We start from the raw sequence: 16,373 nt of genomic DNA, 5'->3' as shown, positions 1-16,373 counted from the left end.
GTTATTGAGTTTCCTCCAGGGAACTCCAGGCGGCATACCATTATTGCTCTTCCCACTTTTATCCTTGCAAGAGCCCTTGGGAAGTAGGCTCGGCAATAAATGCATTCCTATCCAGGCCGCCTGGCATTCTTAGGGGCCCAGGAAACCAGTTTGCTGTACGCACCCTGCAGGCGCGCCTTGGCGTTCCTAATTTGATCCGCCGAGCTTCGTTAACGAGAGCGGGGAGCGGCTGCAGCAGAGAAGCACGTGCAGTACGTACTAGAAGCCCGGAGCATGCGCACAACAGGCTTCTTCGGCCGCCGCGCTGAGGAAGTTTGTCCGCAGCCGGCGCCCGTCGGGGAGTTGCCAAGGAACGGCGCACGGACGCCGAGACGGGCCCCGGCGGTCACCATGGCGGCCACGGCGGACTCGCTGTGGGAGGACAGGGACGTCCGCTTCGATATCTCCTCTCTGTGAGTGTTCTCGCGCGAACGGGGGCTCCCTTTCTCGCTGTGTCCCCCGCGCGGGTGGCTCTGTCGCTACAGGGAGTCCGAGGCCCCGGCCTCGCTAGGTAGCCGTTGGCAAAGCTGCCGCTTCGAGGCCTCGAGAGCGGAGAGCGCCGTTTCCTTCCAGCCTGTCAGCTCCATCTTGCGGGAGCCGAGGATTCCGCCCTCGCCGTTAAAAATAAAACTCGGGATTTGCACACGCATCTTTGGTTCCCCACGTTCTGTAGGGCACGGCTCTTCTCGGGGCTCTTTTATTTGTTAAGTGGGCTTCCTCAGGGCCCTGAACGCCAACGGCCTCTCCGCTCCTGAACACAAAAAAGTCGCGCTTGATATATTATTATATCAATATCAATATCATTTATTGAATTTATATACTTTCCCAACACCTTTAAAGCCCGTCCGAAGCATATTTGTTGTTCCCTAAAAGAATTATGGGCGTCGTACTTTTAAGGAGTTGCTGGGAATTGTAACTCTTAAAATTTACAGCGCCCAGGATTCTTTTGAAGGGGGGAGATATGCTTTAAAATGCGGTTTGTATGCAGCTTCCGGATTAGATCTGCGGGTTAGCTCTTCTCCCGTTCACACAACCACTATTGTATCTTTCAGGCCCAGCCTAGCCTACCTCACAGGGTTATTGTGAGGATGAGTGGGGCTGGGGGGTGGGGCTCGTTGGAATAAGAAGGGGATAAAAGAAGTGAAATCAAAGGGGATACAGTAAATGATCAAGGACAGTATTAACTCCTTTATTTGTAGAGTCGTAATTTTTCGGAACATATTTTGTATAGCCAACCATCTAGCTATATCTGCATTTTATTTATTCCTTTGCTGTGGCTTGTGGCTAACACAAATGAAGATTTTTTTTTTTAAAAAAAACTGGATAAAGTGTGGCCTATCGTTTTTTAAATTGATAATTGGTCAAATTGGCAATCTAAAATGCAGCAATATCTCTCTCCATGGCTGATACTTAGAATCATAGAATCATAGAGTTGGAAGAGACCACAAGGGCCATCCAGTCCAACCCCCTGCCAAGCAGGAAACACCATCAAAGCATTCTTGACATATGCCTGTCAAGCCTCTGCTTAAAGACCTCCAAAGAAGGAGACTCCACCACACTCCTTGGCAGCAAATTCCACTGCCGAACAGCTCTTACTGTCAGGAAGTTCTTCCTAATGTTTAGGTGGAATTTTCTTTCTTGTAGTTTGAATCCGTTGCTCCGTGTCCGCTTCTCTGGAGCAGCAGAAAACAACCTTTCTCCCTCCTCTATATGACATCCTTTTATATATTTGAACATGGTTATCATATCACCCCTTAACCTTCTCTTCTCCAGGCTAAACATACCCAGCTCCCTAAGCCGTTCCTCATAAGGCATCGTTTCCAGGCCTTTGACCATTTTGGTTGCCCTCTTCTGGACACGTTCCAGCTTATCAGTATCCTTCTTGAACTGTGGTGCCCAGAACTGGACACAGTACTCCAGGTGAGGTCTGACCAGAGCAGAATACAGTGGTACTATTACTTCCCTTGATCTAGATGCTATACTCTAGATCTACTACTTAAGGAGAAAAAGGTGTCTCTGGCCTGGACAGAACAGAAAAGTAAGTGATTTTAGACTTGCTTATACAGGTTATGCTTTATACAATATTCACCAGGTCCGTAAATATGTACCATGTGCCTGTTGACGCAAGATGGCTTGAATTCGCTGCCATGAGATGTAGTGATGACCATAAGAAAGTGTTGGGACAAATTCATAGCAGTTAAAAGAGTAGCTGCTGGCCATGCTGGCTGGGAACTGACCTGGGACCCATTGCTACTTGCCCTGGAGATGTGACCAATGCAACTTTGTAAATAAGTCCAGGAAAACTGGAGTCAATGAGGTTGATTGAGGAAGGATAGAGAGCCCTACCCTCCTCCAGCAGCCCCTCTGTATATGTGTGATTGACATGAAGGATGGTTTTTTCTATCCTCTGCCAGCTTGCTTGGATTCTGGCCTGTGCTTGCTTGGTCACTTGGCCTGCTCATTCACCTGCATGGTATTCTGTGCACCCACCTGTGAGTGAGTTTTTTTGATTATTATTTTTTTTGTCACTGGTGGCTACCAATGGGATTATTTAAATAACAAGCCGGATTAATAGCACTTTTAAAAAATAAATAAATAAACTTGTTTATTTCAGAATGGAAGCAAGCTTACCAAGATGCCACACATCCCTCCTTGCAGGAATCTACTTTGATTGGAACCTGCAGTTAAAATATTTGTTTAACTTTTTCAGTGCTCATGAGAAGTAATGCAAAATGCAGATAGGTGGATGTCATTGCGCAACTCCGCCATTTCAATTAGTGTTTCATTTGGAAACATGACTCTTTTTGGTTAGGGAAAGGACAAGTTTTCCCCCCCAAAGTCATTACAGTATAGATCTTGGATTTGTGTTTATGCATGGTGAGCATTATTGTCCCAAAATGTTTCATTGGGATATTACTGGTTTACCTAAATAAATGAAAATCATGGGTTGAAGCAGCAACTTAACATGTAATATTGTTATAGGCAAATGAAAATGAGACCAGGAGAAGTTCTCATTGACTGTTTGGATCCTGTTGAAGATACCAAAGGAAACAATGGAGAGAAAGGTACAACTTCTGGTTTCTATAGACCCTTTCTCCCTCTTTCGCAAATGCCACTAGCACTCTGTTCCAAGCTAAAAGTTTGCAGGTTCTTGTCAAGCAAGAGGGTTATCTCCCACCTTCTGTCCAGTGTTATTTTATTGTTTCACAAATGTGTGTTCTTGCATGCCTAGGGGATTCCCCACGTATGTAGAAGCCATGACCTTATTTTTGGATTGCAGCATTTTGCTTCCCGAGTGATTGGCACTGGGCCACCTGAGTTTGCTATTATTAGATATTACGATGATGTGTCAGTGCAGATGTCCAAGATCGCCATGTGTATTTATTTATTTATTATAACTATTTATATCTTGCCTTTATATCCTTGTGATTTATTTAATATCAGCTCCCTATTTCTTCCCCTCCTGCAGATCTTAGATAGTATGTAGGTCTTTGTTGTGGGAGTTTGCTTGCCCAATCTCTTTTTCTAATATAGTTGCCGTTCACTCATTTCTGCTTATTTTCATGTACAGCAGATTTGAATGGGTTATTATTCTTGGAATTCTACATAGGAAAATAAGAAGCTGCCTTATACTGACTCAGACCATTGGCCTATCGAGTTCCCTATTGCTGTTTACACTAACTGGCTCTCTAAGGTTTCTGTCAGGGGGTTCTCCTAGTACTACCTGGAGTTGAACTTGGGACCTTCCTGATGCAAAGGAGATGCTCTACCACTGAGCAATGACCCTACCCCAAATAGTGAACTCATTCTCTGAGTGGGAATCCTTATGTAGTCAAAATATCACTATCCCTGCACAAGAGGGAGGTATCAGTAGGCTTGTGAAGATTGTTAGATTTGCAGTAGTACAAAAACATCGCAAAGTGAGCAAGCCAAGTGACCACAGAATCAAAAGCTGGCTCTTGGGAGAAAAAACAAAAAATGTGGTGGGCTGGAATGGAGTATATTAGAGAAGATCATGGTTGGCTGAAACCCCAGGACAGGAGTGCTCCATGTTTTGTTGCACACCCCTCTTGTTTGTTTTATATATATGACATTAATAAATGGATGGGGGATACTGGGTGTAGAGGATCCTGACTGAGTACATAGGATTGAGTAGGATAGCCTTTATGTGTTTTCTGTCTGTCTAGTATTAGAATAATTTTGCTATAAATTATCTGGTGATTCCCCCCCCCCTTTTTTTTAAATTTCCAGGCAGACTTTTGGTAACAAACTTGAGAATTATTTGGCACTCCATAGTATTGCCTAGAGTCAACCTCTGTAAGTATCCCTTCCTTTGTTTCTATACCATTAAAAAATTAACTGGTCAATCAAAAGCTTTTCTCCTTCACCTGGTACTGCTGCTGCTTCAAAGAGAGACATTTACACCCCAGTCTTAAGCACACTTGCTTGAAAGTAAGTCCCAACATTTTCAGAGGTGTTAGACACCTTTAGGATCAGAGTGGAAGGCTCTGGTTTTACTGTAACCTTCATCACTCTATTAACGTTGTGTATACTACCTTTGTATTAGTTGTTAGAATTGACATAATTATTCCCATGTAAAGAATGCATTGGTAAATGTTCTCAAAGCATTCTGCACATTACAGAAAATTCTAACTTTCCTTAGGTATATCTGGCATTCTTGAAAATAAGAAAGCCTTGCAGACTTTTGCATTGTCCCTTGCCAACTCACACTGCAATTGTCTATTTGTTTGTGTGGGGCACACAGTGTTTCATACTTCCTAAGATCACTTCATATAAAAAGCGTTCCGATTCAGCATATGACTACATCACATTTCTAACATTAAATGTTGGACAACTTTCAGACTGATATACCGTAATATTAAAAAATTATAAATAAGGATGACATACTGTGGTCAGCCTCCTTTCAGGTCCAGTGTGCTGGCAATTAGAAACTTGGTTTGCCCTTTACTGGGTTATAAAACTAGGTGGCAGAAATTTTTCAGGCTGTTCTTATTTGCTCATAATCTTTATCGAGGGCATGTCAGCTTAGTTCTAAAGCTGTTTTTTTTACAGTATGTCCAGTCTAGTAAGATACAGTTCCCTGCTAACAAATAGCAATTCTTATTCTTCAAAGTGATGTTATTCTGTTCATATAAATAGCATTTGTGGTAGCTTAGCCTTTTGTAAACATGTACCATAGTTAATTGTGGACAAACATGGGTTGGGACCTGAGACGATGGATAGACTTGGCTTGGGAGGGGTAGGTCTGCACCATTCATCTCTTATATAAGAAAACTCTGACACCATGATTAACTATCCTCTGGCAGCAGCCACTACATCAAGCTTCAAGAAGGAGAGAGAAGGGTTAGGAGGCCACTCTTAACAGTGTGCTCAGATACTTTGACACTTCTTCTTCTTCTTGAACTTTTCCACTGCCAACTGGTCATCAAAAGGACTTGAAACTAAGCTCTTGTACCTGAGATTGCTTATTTTTTTCTCCTTCCCGATCCATTTTCCTTTTGTGTCATGCCTTTTTGGATTGTTACCCTGAGGGTAACTGTCTTTGTTTGTGTGTGTGTGTGTGTTGTAAGGTTTTTTGATTGAAAAGTAAAATATAAATATAAAACTATGCACATGTCTTCTCAAAAGTAAGCAGTGCTTTGGGGTTCCTAGAAAATTTCTGATGCCCTAGAGAAGGGTTACTCAACTTTTCTTTCCAAGTGGGCCCCAAGAGTACTTTGACATAGAATCTGCAGGCTCCACACTGCCTTGTTGCACCCAGGGGAGAAGGAGTGAGGCCAAAATTTTATGCCCCCATCTTTGGGAAGGCAGCATAAGGACTGTGGGGGGCCAATCAGATGTTGCTGAGGGCCACCAAAAAAGCATTGAGGGTCGCATGTGCCCCTTGGGCCATGTGTTGGACCACCCTGCCCTAGACAGTGATCTGATTTAGCCTGCTTTTTTTACTTGTATTTAGTAAACAAAAACAAAAAATATTGAAGGTGCCAAACTTGCCCAAAACTGTACATTGTTACTATGAAACAGAAAATGTTCCATGGAAAAATAAGCACTGGAAAATTTGCAGCCTCCCGTTACTGGAAGCAAGTCTCATTAGACTGCAGTGGTATAGACTATGCCTAGGTTTCATTTAATTTAGTTGGGTTTACCTGTGAATTGATTTACTGTTATAGTAGCAGCACGTGTTCCTGCAGCTACAGTTAGTACATAGCTGTCACACAGTGATTTCATTGGGAGGAATTCAATTTAATGGTAGGCTCATCTGATTATTACTTCAGAGCAAGCACTTCTGCTTGCCAGATGGAAATACCCCCGTCTCCTTCCCCTTTGTGCTGTTCTGGAGTTTCTCCTGATCCTCCAGAGCCGATTTGGCAGAGGTGAGGTGTAGATGGAGGAAGACCTGTTGTGCTAGCGGGAACCCTTGTGTTGGAATCAACTAGCACACTGGGTTAAGTTTAATTTGGGCAATTTTCTATTCCAGACAGCAATATATACCATTTTCTATTCCAGACAGCAATATATACCACTATATCAAATAACTTAGAGAGTTCAACAGAAAGAACTCATAAAGTTCAACGGAGTAAGCAGAAGACCCAGTAGATCAGTTCATTCACAGATCAGTCATTCATGAGGCCCATACATGTACTAGTGTCTATTCTATTTGTGTCTTTCTATGTTCATAAAGTCCAAACAATCCACATGGAAGCTTGTACAGTTCCACAGAATCCTTTCACAGAGTTTAGACAAGGATTTCTGAAATATTGGCCTTGTTTCGCTGTCCTGGTCTTCATCAGTTGTACAAGTTCATATGTGATGTAATAAGATTGTGGTTCTTACGGCATAGTAGTAGTTGCTGATGAAGCCCAGGACGGTGAAACAAGGCCAATATAGACACTAGTACATGTATGGACCTCATGAATGAACTGATCTACTGGGTCCTCTGCTTACTCCGTTGAACTTTATGAGTTATTTCTGTTGAACTCTATAAGTTATTTGATATGATATAGTGAATAATATATTTTATTTCTGTAAGAGCACAGCCGGTTATGTCTTGTGTGTTTGTTGAGTGTATTGTACGTAACCACAGGTTTGATGTTGTTTTGCAAGCAATATATACCAGACAGATTATCTGGAGATATTCAATTACATCTTTAACAATACTGTTTTTGTTTTCCCTGATTCCTTAGCTGTTGGCTACAATTGCTTTATAAGCACAACAACAAGAACTGCTAACTCGGTGAGTTTACGAAACAAATTTTGAATTAGAGCGCATTTTGAAATATGTAACATGCTCTCGTCAAATGACATGATTTTCCAGTTCTTCTAAAACACATTTAATTGTCAGCAAGTCCTATGAATTTCAAAATCAACAAAAAGCCTTGTGACACCTTAAGGGCTAATGACTTTATTATGGTATAAACCTTTGGAGAAAAGTCCACTTCATTACTCTATCAGCGCTGCCCAAGTTGGCAGGATGTGTGTAGAGAGAGAGAAATGTGTAAGCAGTAAAGAGAGAAATGAAATGCAGAATAATACAGACTACAACATTTAAAGCTTAGGGGTTATATTCAGCTAAGTCATATTCAAAGTGACCAATTTATTTCAGTGGTTGTCCTCTGAATTTGACTTAGATGGATACAACTATGTATACAAAATAAGTATATGCAGAATAAGTAAAGTGAACATTCACAAAGTAGTGTTGAGTGTAACACACAGATATCCTTGCACTGGTAAGTTAATCAATGCTTGTAGTGGTAAAAGACAAACAGTTCCAAACAAACCCCAATTAATTAATTACTTAATTAATACTTGTAGTGGTATAAAAACCCTTATATCTTGATGAGGGTAATAAATTCCTGAATCTAATAAAGTGGGCTCTACCATGCCAAAGCTTATAGCAATTGATTAGTTTTTAAAGTGTGAGAAGACACTTTTGCTGCAACAGACTAACATGGCTACTACCCTGGAAATTGTTACTGGTTTCCGATTACACTGAGAATACATAAATATTAAGATTGTTAATTTCTTTTGGAAAGTGCAATACTAATATACTAAATCTTATAAATCTTTTCTCCCACAGAAATTAAGAGGCCAGACAGAAGCACTTTATATATTAACCAAATGTAACAATACACGTTTTGAATTCATATTTACAAATGTGGTTCCTGGAAGCCCCAGACTTTTTGCCTCTGTTATTGCTGTACACAGGTACTTGAGCTTTTTTATTTTAAAGCGTGTTAGTCTTGCATAGAAGCAGGAAATACTTGCTGAAGCACAATCCTAATGAAGTTAGTTGGTTTAGTTGCATATGCCATATAATCAATGCATTTTTAGAATGAAAGGTTTGCATATATTTTGTTCAGTGAGGAAATGGTAATAATTTGGGATTGGCGTGCATATGTATGCAAATACGGTACACAGAGCAACCCTTATATTTCAAGATAAGAATATTCTCAGGATGGGCAGATAATTTGCTTTTTAGGATAAAGGATCTTATTGAAGAAGGGCATCCAATTGTGGAGGTTTTCCTTCAAGCTAAACTCAAGAATCTCTGGCATAATTACTGTACTTCCATGTTGCTCAAGTTAGAGGAGACAAATTGGTTAGGTGAGGAGTATAAATACTTATTCCCCATTTTTATCATTGTTTGAAACCGTGTTTTATTATTCCTAGAGCTTATGAAACTTCAAAAATGTACCGTGAGCTTAAACTGAGATGTGCATTAATTCAAAACAAGCAGTTGAGATTGTTACCCAAAGAACAAGTATATGACAAAATAAATGGTGTCTGGAATTTATCTAGTGATCAGGTACAGTGTAATATATTCAGAAACTGAAATTAAGAATGTGATTTTTTTAAAGCCTTTCCTGCAAAATCTGGCAAAGAAGTTCTGTAACCATCTTGTGAAACTGACTACTTGAAAAATACATGGCACTGAGGTTCAGCAGAATATTCTTAGCTCTTTAATATTCATGTGCAAGTTCTATCATATTACTTGAATTTCATAAGACTTTCCTGACCCCTCTACTGTCCTGTCCTTCATTCCCCAAAAGACACTCCTGAGGTTCAGGGGACCCTCCATTGTGGTGTTGACTGGGTCACAAGGAGCTGCTGGAGGAGAGGGAAATTAACCAAAATTGGTCAGAACCATCTTAGGAAAGAAGAAGAAAGAAAGAGGAAAGAAGAGCACAAGTTGGTTCTGGCCAGTTTCAATCAGTCCCCCCTTCTTCCAGAGTTCTCTGTATCCCACCCCACCCCATTTCAGAGGGTCCCTGTTCCTGAGGAGAAACATTTAGAAGGCCACTGCAGACGGTGGGAAGGTCACTTCCACAAGTTTCATTCGTCTTGCATTTCTCAAGATGCAACCCATATTCATTTGGCATGTGAAATAGAGTGTGGTGACTATTTTAGTGTGTGAAAATAGGCACAAAAGCAATATTGCAGAGCAAAAGGTTATTTTTGTATACTGCTATTTTAACTTTGGCATATGTGTCTTGCATGCCATCGAACTTGAATGGTATATTATTTTGAGTCCTATAGATGCAATGGAAAGCTTCTTATACTGTCCTATGGTTCAACCCTGATTTGCTGTAGTAAGGGTTTCACCAGTGGATTTTGTATTTAAATGTGAGTTTTCTTAAATAAAAAATGCTATTCTCTTTACATTTTAAATGCAGAGGGACCTAATATAGTGTTATAGAAGACTAGTACCAACTAATTATAATTTCTCTCTTTCCTAGGGAAATCTGGGTACCTTTTTTGTTACAAATGTAAGAGTAGTTTGGCATGCTAATATGAATGACAGCTTTAATGTCAGTATCCCATATCTACAAATTGTAAGTACAATAACAGTACAATATTTTTGCCTAAATATTAATATGGGTTACCTTATTTTAATTGTTGTATATATAATTTCCAAAGAAATACTATGGAATTTTTGGAAAGTGTCAATGGATATTAATATAAACTTGACAAAGCTGACAAATCTTAGAAGCACATAGAGTCAGCCTGCAACTTGCATGGGGGGTGGTACATTTCAGGGATTGCACCTGAAGCCAAAATTGTGTATGGTCAAAACACATAGGGTTCAGTGACGGCTGGGATTGCCAAAGTCTTTTTTTCCCAGATGCCCACCCCCTTTTTAGTTTTAATTTATAAATTTGCAAAGTGCATAGAGCTGAATGTGCACAAGTTAAATATGCATAAGTTGTGGGTTTACAGTATGTATTTCTTCTGGTGGTTGAAATGAATGGTCTTTTAGCTGGATGATGGTGGAAAGGGTACAATGTCTTTGGTGTTAGAGACTTGTCCTGGATAAGTTTGCTGTGACATGCATTATTTAATACCGTGTTTCTCATATTATAAGACACGTCTTATATTTATTTTTTCCTCAAAAAAACACACTATGGCTTATTTTCAAGGGATGTCTTATTTTTTTCCTCCTCCTCCTGCCGCGGCTGGCATTGCTGCTGCGCCTATCACTATGTCTTATTTTCGGGGTATGGCTTATATTCCTTGAATGCTTAAAATCCTGCTATGGCTTATTTTATGGGTATGTCTTAAAATATGAGAAACAGGGTATTTCCTTGTCAGGTAGTGCTTATGCAGGAATACACTGATGGATGGAACTTTGTGTTTGGTCAGCTTTTAGACTCATAGAGAGAACATGGAGGATATTCCACCTCCAAAAATCTGCAGTCAGATTCATATACCTCTTTGCAGCAGGCCAATAGCATTTCCTCTATACCAGGCATCCCCAAACTGCGGCCCTCCAGATGTTTTGGCCTACAACTCCCATGATCCCTAGCTAAGAGGACCAGTGGTCAGGGATGATGGGAATTGTAGTCCAAAACATCTGGAGGGCCGAAGTTTGGGGATGCCTGCTCTATACTGAGGAATTCAGCTCATAGCTCACACTCTTTACCACTATGGTACACTAGTACTGTACTTTTAACACATTAGTTTATATCAGGCATCCCCAAGATGCGGCCCTCCAGATGTTTTGGCCTACAACTCCCATGATCCCTAGCTAACAGGACCAGTGGTTGGGGAAGATGGGAATTGTAGTCCAAAACATCTAGAGGGCCGAAGTTTGGGGGTGCCTGGTTTATATGGTTTCCATGGTACTTGGCCAGTGCTGCTAGCTGAGCATTATAGTTGTTTTTTGTCAGAGGCATATGAACAAAATTCCTATCAAAGTTCCCAGGTAAGATATTTTCCAACTTTTCGATGTTCTCAGTGTTCTTCACTAAAAATTCATGTGCATTTATAAATTATAAGTGACTGGAAATAGAGTAATTCATGGAGTCACTGTCAGTAATTTCAGTTAATTCTGTTAAGGAGTCATATTTCAGTAATTCTTTTTAACAAACACATTTTTTGCTTGTTTTTACTTTTCAACCAGCGTTCAGTAAAGATCAGAGACTCAAAATTCGGCTTGGCACTTGTCATTGAGAGTTCTCAGGCGGTAAGAACTCGGCATATTGTACTTCCTTCAGTTTTTAATCATTCCATACAAAACTCCATTAAGCCATTTCTTAAACATCTTCAATCAATCACCTATACTTGGTGATATTTATTCCTAAGGAAGTTGCTGCTTTGATTAGGATGTCATGGTAGTATGATCTTTGCAATTTGAAGAGCTTAGTTATGAGTTCACAGAATAATGACTATGATAAATGAGCACCAGGTGACTAATCAAATCTCTGAATGAGACACCAGCATATCAGCTTGGTCACTTGCTATTTTTGAGTCCTTGCCCCTGTAAAAGAGTCTTGAAATGATTTGCTCCTGAGTAGTTCTTGGGAGTAGAACTGTTTGTGAATAAATAGCTTCAGAAACGCAAATTTGAATGTGTCATTGCTGATTACTTTCCACATGGCACAGTTGAGATTAGTACTTAAAAATAGCTTTCAACCTGGAATTGTTCCGTTGTTTTTGCAACACTATATTTACAATTGTAGCCATTCATAAAAATAAGATGACTAATAATGAACATGTAATGCACTGCAAAGCCCCACTAAATTGCTGTATTTATTTAATATTGATGTTGTATTGCTTCAGTATATCTGAATGGTTTAAATACTTGAGCATGATTCAATTGATAATGGCTTGCCTCATCTTCCTAATAAAACTGTGGCTTATGATTGATATGGTGTAACATTTTGTTGCACAATTTCAGCCAAAATGGTTTTACTGAATTTGGGTCATCATACTGTGGGATAACTATTGAATATGTTTTCTTCCAACATATACTCTCTTATAGACTGGTGGTTATGTGCTTGGATTTAAGATTGACCCAGTGGAAAAACTAGAGGGAACAGCAAAAGAAATAAAATCATTACATCAAGTCTTTTCAGTTAATCCTATATTTGGAGTAGATTACGAAATGGAAGAGAAGGTATTCCTATTTTAAAAATATGATTTATAGAAATTAAACTAGCTACTACTTACTTAACAAGATTTAAAGATTAGGTTTTAAAGTGTTTTCTTTAATTTATTAATTTTCAGCCTCAGCAGCTAGAAGATCTGACGGTGGAACAGATACAGGATGATGTAGAGATTGAGGCAGATGAGCAGACAGATGCTTTTGTGGTGAGGTTCTACTGAAAAATAATTATCCTCTGTTGATTTACCTCTAATTCTGTAGTCCTGTGATACTTTGACCCCCGCCCCCAACTCTGTGACGCAGTTCACACACCACCATAAGTCACACTTAATGGTTTACTGTAATTGCTGCCTGATCACTTCCACTTCACTCCTGCTCTAGTGTGTGTAGGATGAACAAGCAGCAAAGCTTGGCTTCTCTCCCTGACAAACCATAATTGACAAGCCAAGAAAAAATCATGATCCCCATTTCAAATAAACCTTGTGGCTTTATCCTCCCACTTGCCTTAGAGTGAAGTGGGATTGATTGGACAGCATTTATGATAAGCCGTGAACTATGGCTTACTGTGACTGGCCCAGCATAGCTTCCTTCTGAATAAATACCGACAGGGTCAGGGTGTACATCACTTAATGTTTCTGATCTTATGGGAAGATTACAAAACTTTGTGGAATGGATCCAAATATGCCTAGTACAAGCATAGAGGGACTTCTGCTTGTGAAAGACAGCCCCACCAAATTGGTTCCTGTGCTTCCAAAGCCCCTGTACTCAATCCCACACTGTTTCAGAGGGTCCCTTGACACTTGGGAGCAGGTGGGTTTTTGGTAATGGAGGACTAGAGCGGGGGAGGGGGGAATGGCCAGGAAAGCCCCGCTGCATAAATGGAGTTCCATTCATCTCTGGGTCCAACCCTGTATTTCACAGAAAAATTCTTGGTCGTGAAGAATGGGAGACTACTTGCAGTAGGTTATATCTTGCTCGCCTGCTCGTTTCATATTCATTTGAGAAGGTGCCTCCTTGTACGTTGTTTGTGATTAAACAGAGTGGCTCCATTTAAGCTAGCAAACAACCACCTTGAAGCAATGCTGTTCTTGTGATCCAGCTGCATGAAGTGATAAGAATCCACATGATTATTTTTTTGCCCTGTAAAAGACAAACAAAATAAAACTTCTGAGGTCCTTTAAAAGTCACCTCAATTCCAGAGACCCTTGGGAGCAGGAAGGGGAAATCCTTTAGCACAGGCAGAAGTCCCTTGCACATTATAGTGAGCACCTGTGACAATACATCTATTACAATCACACTGGATTTTTCAAAGGTCAAAATGCTATCACATATCTTCTACCTCTTCAAATAGCTGGTGAGTTGTTAAGCACGTTTGGGTTCCTTACTTCATTAAGGAAAGAAATGTGTATAAATTTCTCATGTGAATATTTCACTCTTTGTCTGACAGTCACCAAAGACATGACACTAGAACACATTTCTTAAGAGTGTTAATGCTGTTGAAATAATCAACAGTCCTGACCTCTGTTTCAGTGTGGTGTATCAAATTGAAAAAAGCTGTTTTAATTACTGCTCAGAATTGCTGTAAGTTATAGAAGCATTTCTTTTGTGTTTCCTTTGTGTTTAAACAAGCTATTTTGAAAACTGGCAGAAGAAATTACTTTGTTTAATACTATATTTTATATATCTGTCAAGGCGAAGAGATTTTTCTTTTATTTGATAGAGTATAAAATGGAGTTACTCATACTGAATAAGGAGGAAATGAAACAAAATGGCAGTACATGGTTTTAATAACCACTTCAGATATAACAGATAATTAGATACAAAAGTATTTAATTGAACTGAGTTACTTGGTGTCTGTGTTTGAATTAACAAATGTTCAATTCTTAGGCTGTAGTACTATCCAGTTACGTGGGAATAAGCCCCATAGAACTCAGTGGGGCTTCTCAGTAGTCACACACAAGGTTGTGCTGTTTATAATTAAAATATTTAAGATGATATATAATGTTAATTGTAGGCCCACTGATTTCAGTGGGTCTGCTTTGAGTATGACTAACATTACATATCACCCTTAGACAATTACTTTTTAAGGTTTTTGATATGTTTTTACTTTTCTATTGTAGGCTTATTTTGCTGATGGAAATAAGGTAAGATTTTATTTTATTTTTAACTAAAACTTAATAGTGTGTTAGTTCCTAATGGCCTAATTGATTATATTAACCTTTGTTTTCTTGCATTTCCTCTCTTCCTCATTTCCTGAAAAAAAGCAACAGGACCGTGAGCCTGTTTTTTCTGAAGAGTTGGGGCTTGCTATAGAAAAACTAAAAGATGGCTTCACACTGCAAGGACTCTGGGAAGTAATGGGATGACATTATTTTAAAGCAACATTTAATAAATCTGTTTAGTCTCTAAAAGTCATGTATTGAAAAAGCTACAGCTCCCTGTTTTATAGAGATGATTATATTTACAAGAAAACTATTACAAGAAGGAAGAGATAATGATGTACAGTGTATAGTTGTCATGTTATAATAAAATATATTTGATTATATATTCATGGAATGTACAGTTTTGTAATTGTATGTGCTTTCAGTGGTTACATTTAAAATTATTTAAAATTATTTGATTATTTAAAATATGTGTTGGTCTCATATGAGTGTAAATAAAAATATTTTAAAGGAAATAACATGAGATAATATGTAGTATTTTTGAATTTCCAACTATGACCCAGTCATTAAATCTTACCCTTATTTCATTCCACCAATATACTGCACATTCCATTACCCTGGATGTATGCTAAGAAATGAAGTTTACTTTTATGAAATCTACTGGTTGCTTTGACAGATGTTGAATTTGTCTTGTCATTTTTCCTTTTTACTGTATTTTTTGCTTCATAAGACACACCTGACCATAAGACACACTTAGTTTTCAGAGGAGGAAAGGGGGAAAGCCCTGGTTTTTTTTGGGGGGGGGGGGTCAGCTCACAGTTGTGCAGCTTCTTTTTCAAAGAGGAAAAGCCACATTTTTTAAAGGATCAGCTCAAAGTTGTTGAGTTTACTTTGCAAAGGGAAAAAATCCTGTTCAACTCACACTTCTGCAGCTTCTGATAATCTAATCAGCCAGATAATCCAATCAGCCAGTCACATGTTGCTGGGGAAACAAACAGCCTCGCTCTGCAGAACATTCAACAATGGAGGCCTGGGCAAGGGGGTGGCTGGAATTTGGAGGGGAGCTAGCTTCCCTTATCTCCCTCCCCGATCTCTTGCAATCAGCTGCTGAGCGGCTTCTTTTCAACACCCCTCTTTCCCTCTTGTTAGCCTTTAGCTCTTTCTAAAAAAAAAAGCACGATCTGCATTTTGCCCCTGGGCAATTCGGCTCCAGGGACCACACAATCGCTCCATAAGACACACAGACATTTCCCCTTACTTTTTAGGAGGAAAAAAGTGTGTCTTATGGAGCAAAAAATACGGTATCTGTTAAATATTGATTTCCTTTTTACTTACTAGCTATTACCGACTACTGATTTGGTGCTCACTGACTACACCATTTGTGATTCTGTTTTGCCAGTAACATCACACCTGTGAATTTTTCCACCTGTGAATTCCACTAAATAAAGCTTCACAATGATAAATCCCACCCATTGTCTTCAAGCGAGTCCCAAACAGAATTGGGTGGGTGGATGGGTGAAATTGCATAATACTATAATTCATTGAAAATTTCATTCCAGCTTTGTTTTTGTCAAATTTGTTTACCTGTAGGAGTATCACAACATAATTTTTTCATGCAGTGAACTAACAGTATGCTGCATGCAAAATTAAATGTCAGCTATTGTTTGTGAGAGGCAGCTGCTATGTTTTCACGAGACAATACCATGCACACAATTTCTGTAAATGGAAAAATGTCAAATGACTTGTTCATCCAGCTGTTATTTTAG

At 39.4% G+C, this 16,373-nt stretch overlaps 1 protein-coding gene across 3 annotated transcripts; it reads left to right on the top strand.

The window, feature by feature from the left end:
* Window positions 1–273: 273 nt before the first annotated feature.
* BBS5 (Bardet-Biedl syndrome 5) lies at window positions 274–15,122 on the top strand. Of its 3 annotated transcripts, none has more exons than XM_088660716.1 (13): window positions 369–452; window positions 2,041–2,077; window positions 3,022–3,104; window positions 4,291–4,356; window positions 7,245–7,294; window positions 8,138–8,265; window positions 8,731–8,866; window positions 9,798–9,893; window positions 11,462–11,524; window positions 12,323–12,457; window positions 12,568–12,651; window positions 14,566–14,589; window positions 14,710–15,122. In XM_088660716.1, the coding sequence occupies exons 3-13, from the start codon at window positions 3,026–3,028 to the stop codon at window positions 14,809–14,811; spliced, it is 963 nt and encodes a 320-aa protein (XP_088516842.1). In that variant the 5' UTR covers window positions 369–452; window positions 2,041–2,077; window positions 3,022–3,025; the 3' UTR covers window positions 14,812–15,122. The 3 variants fall into 3 exon arrangements, with proteins under 3 accessions (XP_034989289.2, XP_088516842.1, XP_088516852.1); XM_088660726.1 differs by lacking the exon at window positions 369–452 and adding an exon at window positions 1,813–1,912 and having other exon boundaries at window positions 2,027–2,077; XM_035133398.3 differs by lacking the exon at window positions 2,041–2,077 and having other exon boundaries at window positions 274–452.
* The last annotated feature ends 1,251 nt before the right edge of the window (window positions 15,123–16,373 follow it).

The sequence above is a fragment of the Zootoca vivipara genome, chromosome 1 (genome assembly GCF_965207765.1).
Source record: "Zootoca vivipara chromosome 1, rZooViv2.hap1.1, whole genome shotgun sequence".
NCBI lineage: Eukaryota > Metazoa > Chordata > Lepidosauria > Squamata > Lacertidae > Zootoca > Zootoca vivipara.
Note: the sequence above shows the minus strand (reverse complement) of the source record. Positions and strands in the feature narration are given on the sequence as shown.